This window comes from Juglans regia, chromosome 6 (genome assembly GCF_001411555.2).
Source record: "Juglans regia cultivar Chandler chromosome 6, Walnut 2.0, whole genome shotgun sequence".
NCBI classification, from domain to species: domain Eukaryota; kingdom Viridiplantae; phylum Streptophyta; class Magnoliopsida; order Fagales; family Juglandaceae; genus Juglans; species Juglans regia.
The window spans coordinates 34116496-34130472 of NC_049906.1; the positions used below are offsets into that span (position 1 = coordinate 34116496).

General features: G+C 35.4%; 1 protein-coding gene across 1 annotated transcript; it reads left to right on the forward strand.

Annotated features, from left to right (window-relative positions):
- Positions 1-1894: 1894 nt before the first annotated feature.
- On the forward strand, positions 1895-5490 carry LOC108981824 (receptor protein-tyrosine kinase CEPR1-like). Its single transcript, XM_018953075.2, has 2 exons — positions 1895-4550; positions 4783-5490. The coding sequence occupies exons 1-2, from the start codon at positions 2063-2065 to the stop codon at positions 5175-5177; spliced, it is 2883 nt and encodes a 960-aa protein (XP_018808620.1). The 5' UTR covers positions 1895-2062; the 3' UTR covers positions 5178-5490.
- The last annotated feature ends 8487 nt before the right edge of the window (positions 5491-13977 follow it).

Sequence of the window (13977 nt, forward strand, 5' to 3'; positions counted from 1 at the left end):
ATAGATTCTTAAGTTTTCAGAAATTTTTATATATTTTTTAAAATATTATTTAAATATAAAATATTTTTTAATTTGTTAATCTAATCATTACAATTTTCTTAAATATAAATTTTTTAAATTTTAAAACAAAAACTACATTAAAAAATTATTTTCCAATAATATTTTAACTTTTATAATATTTTTATTTTAACTTTTTTTCTCTCATTTTCTAAAATCAAATAAAACATCTTAATCCAAATAATTTTATATATTACTATTCACAAACCATGTCACTACTATTAATACATCGATCCAAATCATATCTAAGGATATGATGTCTACATGTGTTGTTTTTTGAAGGACGAGGCTGCTGCTGGTACATTAAAATTTTTAAGATTTAAATCCAACCCTTCATTTTACCACTTCTCATTTTTTTTTCTTCGGTTGGATTGCTTCGATTTATGCAGTGAAGTACTATCACTATCACAAAAATTCTCCATATCTCTTTTCACTTGTTAGGTGCAGAAATTGAGTTCATAAAAAATTCTCTATATATTACTTATTTTACTTATGATTACATTTTTTTTTTAACCCAAAATATATTTATATTTTACAAAATAAGTTATTTTTCAACTGGGCAAATGTGCCTCGCACATTGCCCAACCGCTAGTATATATATATATATATATATATATATATAGTGCTGAGAGGTTTGAGAGAAGGATTGACTTTCTAAGGAGCATCAATATCTTCGTTCTATATCTGATGGAAAGTGATTATAATACAAAGAATGCAGAGAACAGTCTTTGCCATGATGACGTTGGGACGCGGCCCCTCGCAGCATGAAAGCTAGCTGCTTACGAGCCTCAAATCCCCCAACTTTGAATTTCTTTTAATTTTTTACTATAAGTTATTTTTATCAAAAATAATTATTTTTTGTTAAAATAAATTTATTTTATCATAAATAATTATTATTATCACAAATAATCTGTCTAAATATTTCTTTTTCTTGTAATAAATTAATAAAAAATAATTATCCTAATATCCCATCAACTTATAATTTATGTTTGTGTGAATACTATATTCATATATATATATATATATATATATATATGTATGTATGTATTCATTCTTTTTTAAGGAGAATACACTTGCTAGTGTGAGCTGTGGATTCAGGTGCTTGTTAGCATACCCAAAAGAAAATGTCGGTAAAAAAAAAGCAAAAGCAACTTATGAGGACTTGCCATGTCTGAATTTGAGCAAATTCCTGATCATGGATTGCCAAAGCAAATTCCCTTTGCTTTTTGAAGAGTGGGCATCTTTGCTTTGCACTCCATCATTGAGCACTCCTATATATCCAACAAGATTCCCATCCATATCTAATGCTTTATAGCCTAAAATCTCGATGGAAACGAATAAATTATATGGTTTTTAATAAATCAAACAAAATCTTATATATGATTTTCATTACATCAAATAACTTATATGATTTTGCTTATATTTTCAAAAAATAAGTATAAATAATTCACGAGATTTACTATGTATCAGCCACTATTCACTCTCACACCCCACACTTATAGCTTTTTCATAAGGTGTGAATATTTTTCATAGGATATAGAATTGTTTTTCATAAGGTGTGGAATGATGAATAGTAGCTGATGAGAAAGAATTTTTCATAATTTACATATTCTCTACAAGAATTTAGTGGAGTTTATTTGGATTTTTTCATTTATGATCAGCATATATAAAATACTTGTATATATATATATATGTATATTTATATGTATATATGTTTGTGTATATGAATATGGTGATGATATATTCTTTATAGAAGTTAGTGGAGTATAAACTCATAAAGCCTCTTTATGCAAAGATGGGCACCTTTCTTTATTTCTCTCTTTCTGAATTCCGATTAGTACTACTGCACGAAACTCCTTTGTCATCATCAAGGCTTATTGCCATTGCAACCAATGATCCCCTCAATCATTCCACTTATATACTTGTTTTCTTCCTCGCCTTCTTCCTTGCAACAACCACCTTCACACCCTGGACCTCTCTCTCCCTCTAATTACAGCTTTCTCAAATGGCTCCTCGATCTATTGTCTTTATCTTCCTTCTCGGGTTGCTTATTTCACTCTTTTGTCTTTCTCATGCAATCAATACTAACCAGTCTCAATTCTTCACCTTGATGAAAGAGTCTGTCTCCGGAAGCTCCTTCTTGTCCAACTGGGATGTCTCGAGAGAAAAAGCTTACTGCAACTTCAATGGAGTTAGCTGTGATGATCAAGGTTATGTTGTCAAGCTTGATTTCTCTGGTTGGTTACTTTCGGGTACATTCCCAACAGATGTATGCTCGTACTTGCCAAAGTTGCGTGTGCTCCGTCTTGGCCTGAACAAATTCTCCGACGACTTTCCTGTCAGCATAGCCAACTGCACCCTCTTGGAAGAGCTGAACACGAGTCACCTGTATCAATCAGGAGTTCTTCCTGATTTCTCACCGATGAAATCTCTGAGGATACTTGATTTGTCGTACAATCTCTTTAAGGGCAACTTCCCCATTTCGATCGTTAACCTTACCAATCTGCAGGTGCTTAACTTCAATGAAAACCAGGGTTTCCATTTGTGGGAACTCCCAGAGAATATTTCCAGGCTGACGAGTCTTAGAATCATGGTCTTGACAACATGCATGTTGCATGGTACGATCCCAAAAGCAATAGGAGACATGACATCCCTCGTTGATCTTGAACTGAGTGGGAATTACCTCGTGGGTCAAATTCCAGCAGAGCTAGGATTGCTGAAGAATTTGCTGCAACTTGAACTCTACTACAACGAACTTGTAGGAAATATACCTGAGGAGCTTGGAAATCTAACAAAGCTCACAGATTTGGACATGTCTGTCAATAAATTGACAGGAAATATCCCAGAATCCATTTGTCTTCTTCCCAAGCTCCGAGTCCTACATCTTTACAACAACAGCCTTACAGGAGAAATTCCAGGTGCAATTGAAAGCTCCACATCCTTGACCAGTTTATCACTTTATGGCAATTTTCTGATGGGGGAAGTTCCACGAAATCTAGGGCAATCATCACAAATGATTGTCTTGGACCTGTCGGAAAACCGACTTTCTGGTCCTTTACCTAAGGAGATTTGCAAAGGAGGTAAATTGGTTTACTTTCTTGTTCTTGAAAATAATTTCTCTGGAAGGTTACCTGAACATTACTCAAAATGTGTGTCTCTTCTTCGATTTCGAGTTAGTCATAACCATCTGGAGGGGTCCATTCCTGAAGGACTTCTAAGTCTTCCCCGTGTCTCAATCATTGACTTGGGTTACAATAATTTAGATGGTATCCTTGCTGACACAGTTGGAAATGCTAGAAACTTGTCAGAACTATTCATTCAGGGCAACAGGATTTCAGGTGTTCTACCTTCTGGAATCTCTCAAGCAACCAATCTGGTGAAGATTGATCTGAGTAATAATCTACTATCTGGTCCAATACCTTCTGAAATTGGCAATTTGAGAAAGCTAAATTTGTTGCTACTACAAGGAAACATGCTCACATCTTCCATTCCAGACTCTCTTTCTTTGCTAAGATCTCTCAATGTTCTTGATCTCTCGAACAACCAGCTGATTGGAAATATCCCAGAAAGCCTCTCTGAATTGTTACCCAACTCCATCAACTTTTCAAACAATTCGCTTTCTGGTCCAATTCCAATCTCGCTAATAAAAGGAGGGTTGGTAGAAAGCTTCTCTGGCAACCCAGGTCTGTGTGTGTTAGTCTATGTTAATTCCTCAGATCAAAGCTTCCCCATTTGTTCAAAAGTTCAGAACAGAAAGAAAGTAAATTCTATCTGGCCAATTGGAGTTTCGGTTGTTCTCATTGTTCTTGGAGCTCTCCTTTTCCTAAAACGCAGGTTTAGTCAAGAGAGGGCTATGATAGAACATGTTGAGATGGTTTCTTCATCATTCTTCTCATATGATGTAAAAAGCTTCCATCGAATAAGTTTCAACCAACATGAGGTCATCGAAGCCATGGTGGACAAAAACATCGTGGGACAGGGAGGATCTGGGACAGTGTATAAGATTGAGTTGAGCAGTGGAGAAGTTGTTGCAGTGAAGAGACTTTGGAGTAAAAAAACTAAAGAAACAGCTCCAGAGGATCAATTGTTCCTAGACAGGGAGCTGAAAACTGAGGTCGATACTCTTGGAAGTATAAGGCACAAAAACATAGTCAAGTTGTACTGCTATTTCTCAAGTTTGGATTGCAGTTTGCTGGTTTACGAGTATATGCCGAATGGTAATCTTTGGGATGCCCTTCACAAAGGGTGGATTCATTTGGATTGGCCTACTCGCCATCAGATTGCGCTAGGCATTGCACAGGGTTTGGCGTACCTCCACCATGATCTGCTGCCTCCTATCATTCACAGAGACATCAAGTCAACCAATATCCTTCTAGATGTCAATTACCAGCCCAAGGTTGCAGATTTTGGCATAGCCAAGGTTTTACAAGCAAGAGGAGGGAAGGATTCTACCACTACCGTAATTGCAGGGACTTATGGCTATCTAGCACCAGGTAATTTTCTAGGCAACTTTACAAGAATGCGATTCGACTGGGTCAAAGTCCTTTCAAATTCTTATCCAAACTTAATTAAGGGTGTCAAGCAAGAGAGCTTAAGGATTCTTCCAATGTCATAGTTTCAATTTGGCACTTGTGCTTTCAATTTAGTTTTGCCATTTGTTTAACTCTAAGCATCAAACTTATCACCAAAGGTTTCATTCATGAATTTAATTGATGTTTGTGGCAGAATATGCATATTCATCTAAAGCAACAACAAAGTGTGATGTCTACAGTTTTGGAGTAGTTCTAATGGAACTGATAACTGGGAAGAAGCCAGTAGAGCTAGAGTTTGGAGAGGGCAAGAATATCATATATTGGGTCTCAAACAAAGTGGACACCAAAGAAGGAGCCATGGAGGTTTTAGACAATCGATTATCAGGGTCATTCAAGGATGAGATGATCCAAGTTCTTCGTATTGCCATTCGTTGTACCTACAAGGCCCCAGCACTTCGCCCAACCATGAAAGAGGTGGTTCAACTGCTGATTGAGGCTGACCCTTGTGGATTCAATTCTTGCAAACCCTCAAATAAGACCAAAGATGCATCAAATGTCACCAAAATAAAGAACCCATTTGAGTTATGATCTTGCGTCATGCATGAGGAGGAGTTTGCATGGTCTGAGGTGAAGTAATATTGGCATGCATCTGCAGAGAAAATTCTCTCTCTCAAACTAAATGAGAGATTCATCACTAGAAAATTAGAGTTACTTACTATATGTTACTATCTTTGTAATCTTTAACAAAAGTAGTTTATAGATTAATGTCCTTTTTTTCTTTTTTCTTTTCTATCTTGTAAATATTTAAAGAATCAATCGGTATAACTGCTTTATAGTAACGCAAAGTATATATATTTTAGAGACCCAACAATGAATGAAATCATTCCCTAGCTTTTGAGAAGCTTTTGTTTTTGTTCTGTTTTTTCTTCGAGTAATGTTACATACAGTCGTAGAGTCCACAAGAACCGTACAGTCATTTAGAAAAAAAGTGGAATCTACTATTAAAAAATTTATTTTTTTCATGTAAATCTCGTATTTATTCACATTTTTCAAAATGATTGCGCGACGCACGATTTCAACTATCATTTCTCTTTTTCTTATCTTTATCTTTGTTGTGTTTCATGAAACTTGCCCATTTTAAAAGAAGAGACTCTAGAAAAGGCAGATATATTGGTCAGTATCGAGGGTTGTGATTTGCTAGGATCATCTTTTTGCATCAAAGTGGTTCAGATTCTGAATTTAAAATTGAAGCATGATTCGCATATGGAGGCCCCCACCTGAGGGAAGTTATCCATTGGGAAAATGGTAGATGAAAGTATTGATTGATGAGCATCTTTGTGTCCATGTAGGAGTTAGTGACAAAGGAGAAAGCATAACTTTTGATCTTCTTCTTTTGCCATGTTTCTTCCTTTTCTCTGTGGGTTTGATTGTTTTGTTGGAATGGAGAAGGTATATGGATGCAAAAGCACAAGCCTTGTTTCACCGTAGATAGTGGGCACTGGGCAATGAACTTCCACTTACCAATTTGAACGCTTGTTTTCATCAAAGATGCTATGAGTATGACATCGGATTCTATCATGAAAGAATCTATTTGCAAGTTCGCTTATTGACACACCCGCCACACTGCTGATGCAGAAGCCTTTCATAACATTTAGCAGTAAAAAGGTATTGACATTTTGACTTTTTTTATAATTGTAATGGATCCCACAAAAGTGGAGTATTTACACTTGGTTTTTGGCTCTGTTTTGAGAACTTGGTTTGGGATTTTTGTAACTCCCAAGTTCTTATCTATGCTATCTTTGTACATAGTGTTTTTCTGTCAAAAGCGATGGTAATTAATAAATTTGGAGTACTGTAAATTTCTTCATGGTGTCAGAGTTTGCCACAGGACGAATGGAGGCCCACACTACTTATCCCGTGACAAAAACTAAGAAAAATATTGGCCTGCACGTGACGGATAGTGTTGAGAAATAATCTCACATTGCATGTGGACAAGGTCTTGGGCATGTTTATAAGGAATGAACAATCATCTCTTGTTGAACCAGTTTTATAATATGAGTTAGGCCCATAAATTTTTTCATATTGTCTCTCTTCCTTTAAAAAAAATTGAGTATTTACACACTAACTTGTAAGTCGCATACCTCTTTTGTTATTTTTCTACAATGCATTTCAATTATGAAAGCTTTTCCAGTGTTAACAATGGCTAGCAGAGACCAACCTCTCTGTAATGCATAAATACTAAAGATCTCCTCTAGGATTATTAACCCCATAGTTAGGGAAGCTACGGCCATCCTAATGGCTACTGTTAAAACAAAAGCTCTAGCCAGAGGGATGTTCTCTTATCATGGCAGCCATAAAAATTCAATCTGCCCTTAAAATGGGAAACCAAAATCATTATATCAAACAGTATAAGCTTCTTCTCCCACTTCAAGTTAAAAATATGCTCAAAAAGTCCAAAGAAAATGCCAACTCCATGGTGCAGAATCTCACTCAATGGACCTTTCTTATAACATATCTAGGGCATCCCCATCTACTTTTTTCATGCTTCTAACCATAATTTTTATTTGTGCACAATATTCAAAAAGGTGATTGGTCTATTTGCAGGTATACTATAAGATTATTATTCTCATCCTTTTCAGGTAGTCATACAAACTGACGTAGTTTTATGTGATCCGTCAGATCTATTTTACAATAAAAATAACTTTCCAATCTGGCAAACAACATCAAACCACATCAGTTTGTGAGATTATTTTTGTGTGATCACTCTGTGGCTAGAGTATTTCTTTTTCAGGTATGTCTTCTAAAATCTCATAAAAATAGCATAAGACTCTTTTTATAACTGGAGCACACAGACAACACAGAGTTCAAGATTTCAAGCTGGTGATCAATCATACAGGTTGTACTTCTTATTCTTTCTCCAAAGGCAGCTTTGTGTGACAGGCATATATCCTGGCAACACAATCACATGTTCTTCATCTGTTTGTGCAAGAAAAACAGAAAAAGTGTGTGCATATGCACGTGTATATGTGAGTGATTTGTGGGGTCCTCTTGGAAGAATAAGATTCATGGAGACGAATGCACATTTCTTTTGGGCATGGTGGAGACTCCATAGACAAAAGAGCGAAGCTTCAACTTTTTCTTTGCAAATGCTTTGATGGGATTAGAAGTTTCATTTTCAGGACAATGTGTCCTCCATAAGTACAAGAACAAATGATCAATTCTGGGAAACTCAGAAATTAATGTCTTCCATTTTCAACACAAACATGAAGAGTCCTAATCTAATCTTTTCATTTTTGTAAGAAAACAACAATATCATTTAATCATTAGTAGATCCCACCATTTTGGTACTTTAAATGGATCACTAACACTTTCACAAACACCAAACTCGTTTGTTTTCACGACTCCTCTCAACTCATCTCATCTCATCTAATCATTACAACTTTCTTAAATTCTCACACAAAATAAAATAAACAATTCAACTTTTTCAAATTCCAAAATAAAAATAATATTATAAAAATATATTCTAACAATATTTTATTCAACTTTTAACTTTAATCTCAACTCATCTAATCTTATCTACGAAAACAAACGAGGGCAATATCAATAAAAAACACATCTCGAACTTCTCGAAACTTTTTTTTATATTTAAACGTCAACAAAAACAAACAAGAACCAAATTATTTCTTTTCAAAATTGTTTGCCATGATAAAAGAAAAGGATCTAATGACAACTTTCACTGGATCACAAACTCCCAACATGAATCAAAGTAGTGACAACTTAGATGTTTGCATAGCCAGAAAATGCTAATCTGAATGCCACTCCACTCCCTGAAATGACAATTTGGTAGTGACATTGACATTGGCAAATGAATGGAGACAATGATTATAAACTCAACCAGTGAGACACAAATGGGAGCCATTATTTGTAGGTGTAATGAGTGTGTTCTATGTTGCCACAATAGTACTCGTGCAGCACCCTTATTGGGTTAGGTTATTCATAATACCATGGAGAGCTGTTAAATAGTAGTGCATCCTTTTTTCTTTTTTCAAAATAGAACTAATAACTATGATGTATGTGTATTTAGAGTTGATAGGGAGTTGGATTAAGCAGCTGACGATGAATGAGGCAATGTCTCAAACATGTGATGTGCTTTATGAAAAAAAGAGAAAATAAAGACAGCAACCATTCTGCTGCCAGCAGACCCAATCCCCACGAGTTGTCCAATCCTGTGGCCCAATGGACTGAGGAGAGGCCCATATTTGCATCTACCCCTCCCCAGCTACCGGATCAAATATTGCATATTTGGATACAATAAGTATTTCATCTCATTTTATATCAACTCATCTCATAATTATAAATTTTCTAAATTTTCATATAAAATATAATAAATAATAATATTAAAAAATAATCTTTTAAAAAAATTTATTCAACTTTTATCTCAACTCACTTTCCAAACCTAAAATGTATGAAATATCATTAATGAAATTCTTATCATATTTTACTATGCTTGAATTTGTTGATTGATATTAAATCTTAAGTTACTTTTTTAAAAGAATTAAAGATAAATAAACAGAGATGTTAATATAGGATTAGAATGTTGAGTAATACTAATCTTTAACTTTAACTTATGTTACTACGGTATTCCTCCGCCATATGTGAGGACTTATTAATAAATTTGGAACAGAACTGCTATGTGGGTGGCTACCAACTCTTCTTTAAAAAAAAATACTAATATTTAATTTAAATTTTATTATCTTTAATCACACTTCTTGATGCAATCAACGAGTATGATTAAGAATAACAAAATTTAAACTAAAAAAAAAATCTACAGAGATAAATCTTTATATTCTTGTGAAATGAATCATTGTGATATGATATATATATATATATATATCTATAAATTTTTTTATCAGTCATTATTTATTATCATATATTTTATATTTTATAAAAAATACTTCTATATATTATAAAAAAGACTCACATACTTTATAAAAAAAAAATTAAGTATGAAATATAAAAATGAATAATAATTGACATAGAATTTTACATATATATATATATATATATATATATTTTCCAGTTCAAATAAAGAAAGAAAGGACCAAATTTCAATGGCCTTGAGATTTACGACACAAAGATATTATCTTAATTACTTGAAATCAATAACACTGACTACTTTACGGGATTTGCAGAGCATTTTGTACAATTTTTTTTTGAGATTATAATCTGATTGTCCCTTCGATGTTTTTTTTATCACCCCCCACGAGATGGTGCTTCCTTGCAACCTAAGTCTTCTTGGAGAAAAAACATTTAAAAAGAAACATGCCTCGATTATTATAAAATTTAATATTTATTAAATACAAAACATTAGTTCTTTCTTTTTAAAAAAAATATATAGAAATATAACAAGATAAATATTTTTATCATAATAAAAATTAAATATTTTAATTTGATAATTATATAAATTAAATTTGATATTATTTTCAACAGTATTTATCTTTTTAAATTCAATTGATCAATTTGAATTAAGAACTTAAGAACTATTTTTATGAATTTTGTTCTCTTTTTTTTTTTCTTTTGTTCTCTTATCATTCTAAATAATCACTTATTATTTTATCACTTTTTTTTTCTTTTAATTCACTATTTGCTTGATTTCTTTCTTTCTGATATAGTAAATCAAGCATAAAGATTAAAAAATTAAAAAAAAAATCCACCTAAAAGTAATCTCGATCAAATAATGGACATTTGAGGGGTATTTGAGTGATTGTCTTTTCATCGAGTATCCTCCACTTACCATGATTACATACTAAATACAGGAGCTATGAGCAATAATAGGATCTTCATTGTACAAATTTGCCCAACAAAGAATAGAGTGAAACATTGACAACATGGCTTGAAAGAAGTAATTGGTCAAGTGAAAGCTAAAAGATAAGAAGCACTGTGAATTTTGTACAATTTTATTCAATTGTCAACAACTAGATTATATACAAAAACAGAGTCACTAAAAAGGAAAGTATATAACGTGAAACCGTAACTTAATATGGAAAGCAGTAAAGAAAATAAATACAAAAGATCAATCCTTGATTCTAGCTTGCAGTGATCACGGTATAGCAGCTGTCATGAGTTGAAAACTTCCATTACATGAGTTGGCATATGATAGCAGTTTAATGACAATTCATTCTTCCTTAATACACCCCCGCAAGAACGAACTACCATTAGTAAGACCGATCTTGTTCCGTAGAAAATCTGTGCGCTGCCTAGAGAGAGGTTTGGTGAGTAAATCTGCAAGCTGGTCATTTGTATGGACATGTCGAACAGTGAGAGCATTTTTTTGAACTAGGTCCCGAACAAAATGCAAGTCAATTTGTATGTGCTTCATTCTTGAATGCTGGACAGGATTGAAACTGAGGTGAGTGGCACCAAGATTATCACACAAAAGCATTGGTGGCTGTTGAAGAGAGAACTTCAGCTCAGTAAAGAGTGATAGGATCCACATAGATTTTGATGCAGCTGTGGCAAGTGCTCGGTATTCGGCTTCCGTAGATGATCGTGCAATGGCACGTTGCTTTTTTGAACTCCAGGCGATGAGATTGGAACCAAGCATAACTAGATAAGCTGAGGTGGAGCTGCGATTATCCAGATTCCCTGCCCAATCAGCATCCGAATAGCATATAAGAGAGGGACTGATATTTTTCTGGATTGAGATGCCATGAAAAATAGTATTTTTGAGATAACGCAGCAACCGTTTGGTGGCAGTCCAGTGAGTTGTAGAAGGGCAGTGCATGAACTGGGATAGTTTGTTGATTGCGAAGTTTATGTCAGGTCGAGTGAGGGAAAGATATTGTAATGCACCAATTACTCGACGATATTCTGTGGAGTCAACAGGTGCTGATCCATCATCTAACCTTAAAGAGATTGAGGTGGACAATGGAGTGGTAACATCCTTGGCTCCATCCATGCAAGTTCTGGCCAAGAGGTTTCTAACGTATTTATGTTGAGTGAGAAACAGTCCATTGGTGGTGGGAATCACTTCAACTCCAAGAAAAAAATGTAAAGGTCCCAAGTCTTTGAGAGAGAATTTTTGTCCAAGTTTTTGTATAATGCTTGCAACAAAGTGAGAGTCATTACCAGTGATAATTAAGTCATCGACATACACCAAAAAATAGGCAAGAGTTGACTCAACAGCATATACAAATAATGAAGAATTTGACTTGGTGTTAACAAAACCAAATTGCAGTAGAGCTTGTTTGAGAGCAGAATACCAAGCACGTGGTGTTTGTTTAAGGCCATAAATTACTTTTCTAAGACAGCATACATGATCAGGTTGTGAGAGATCTCGAAAACCCGGAGGTTGTGTCATGTATACTTCCTCTGTAAGATGACCATAGAGAAAAGCATTATTAATGTCTAATTGTCTGAGTGGCCAACCATGCATCACAGCAACAGATAAAAATGTTCGAATTGTCACTAGTTTTATGACAGGACTGAAAGTCTGAGTGTAGTCTAACCCAGGTCGTTGATTAAATCCCTTTGCCACTAATCGAGCTTTAAATCTTTCAATTGAGCCATCTGCAAGTCGTTTTACCCGAAACACCCACTTACACCCAATAATATTGCAGCCCTTAGGGGGTGGTACCAGACGCCATGTATCATGGTGCATAAGAGTTGTAAGCTCAGATGACATCGCATCACGCCACTTGGGGTCAGTTAGGGCTTGGGTCACAGAAGTGGGTTCCAACGATGGAGGACGAGGGTGTTTGGTGACCATGAACAAACTTTTAGGCTTATAAATGTTGTTCATAGATCTAGTAACCATATGGTGTGTGCGTGATTCAGTGTTTGTGGGTAGCTCAGATGCAGAATGCACATTCAAATGAGAGGAAGACTCGGATGGATCTAAAGAGGGTGGTAAAGGACATACATGTGAGGGAGCGGTCGTTGGAGGGAAATCCACCAAAGATGAAGGCGAAGCAGCGGTACCGATCGAGGAGTCAATTGGCGACGACGTTTGTGCAGGAGAAGGCGTCGGCAGAAAGATGGGCACGGATTGAGAGTCACGCAGATCAGTTTTGGCAATTTGGGGATTTTTGGGAGAATGGGAGGGGAATTTAGCCATGGGAAAGATTTTCTCATCAAAAAGAATGGGTCGGGAGTGATAGATTTTTCTGCTGATGGGCTCAAGACACAAATAAGCATTTTGGGTTAAAGAGTAACCCACGAAGACACAAGACACTGCTTTGGGCTAAAGCTTATGAGAATTGTAGGGCCGGGTCAAGGGAAAGCAAAGACACCTGAATTGTTTGAGCTTCATGTAGTTGGGAGTTTGGTTAAATAGCATCTCAAAAGGTGTTTTATTGTTCAGAGTTGAAGTGGGCATTCGGTTTATCAAGTATGCTGCGGCTTGAAATGCATAAGGCCAATAAGAAAGAGGCATATGGGCATCAGTGAGAAGAGTAAGACCAGTTTCAACAAAATGGCGATGTCGTCTTTCAGACATGCCATTTTATTGTGGAGTGTGAGGAGCAGTAGTGTAGTGACCAATGCCATGAACAGATAAGTAATTTTTAAGAACAATATACTCGCCTCCATTGTCAGAATATAAGCTCTTGATTTTAGTGTTGAATCTATTTTCCACAAGATTTCGAAATTGAGGAAATATAGTTTGAACACACGATTTATGAGTCATAGGGTAGAGCCATATATATTTGGTATAATGGTCAACAAAAATAATATAGTATTTTGAACCATCAATACCAGTGTCATGAGAAGGACCCCAAACATCAGTATAAATTAATTCAAGAGGAGCCGTGCTATTTAAACCATGAGTTTGAAACATTTGCTTGTGGGCTTTATTTTGGGAACATGAAACATAGAGAGATGAACTCGCTTTTTTATTGATAGGCAAAGAAAAAGTGCGGATAAGATGTTGAACAATTTTGGAAGAGGGATGACCAAGGCGTTTGTGCCATCCATCTGCCGTCGTACGTTCATGAACATAGGCAATTGCGGGTTTGGACGCCACAGCCATTGTTTCCAGCAAAGGGTACACGCCATCCTCACATTCTCCTTTGAGTAGTGTCGCCCCCGTGATCCGATCCTTAACAAAAAAATGAGATGGATGATATTCAATATAGACATTATTCTGTTTGGTAAAATGATGTACGGAGATCAAATTTTTTTTAATGGTGGGAACACATAGTGTTTCTCGCAAATGAAAAATTCGACTGGGAGAGGTAAAGGATAATGACCCAATGTGAGAGACTTGCAAACCTGATCCGTCACCAATCACCACTTCATCCGTACCATCGTATTCTGAGTGAATAGAAAGATTCGAAAGATCAGTTGTCATGTTGTGAGAGGCTACCGAGTCCACTAACCATTTTTGTCC

Excerpts from the sequence above, each read along its gene's own strand:
- LOC108981824 (XM_018953075.2), top strand. The coding sequence starts at position 2,063 with ATGGCTCCTCGATCTATTGTCTTTATCTTCCTTCTCGGGTTGCTTATT. Across the intron at positions 4,551-4,782 it reads TTATGGCTATCTAGCACCAG|AATATGCATATTCATCTAAA; the intron begins GTAATTTTCTAG and ends TGTTTGTGGCAG.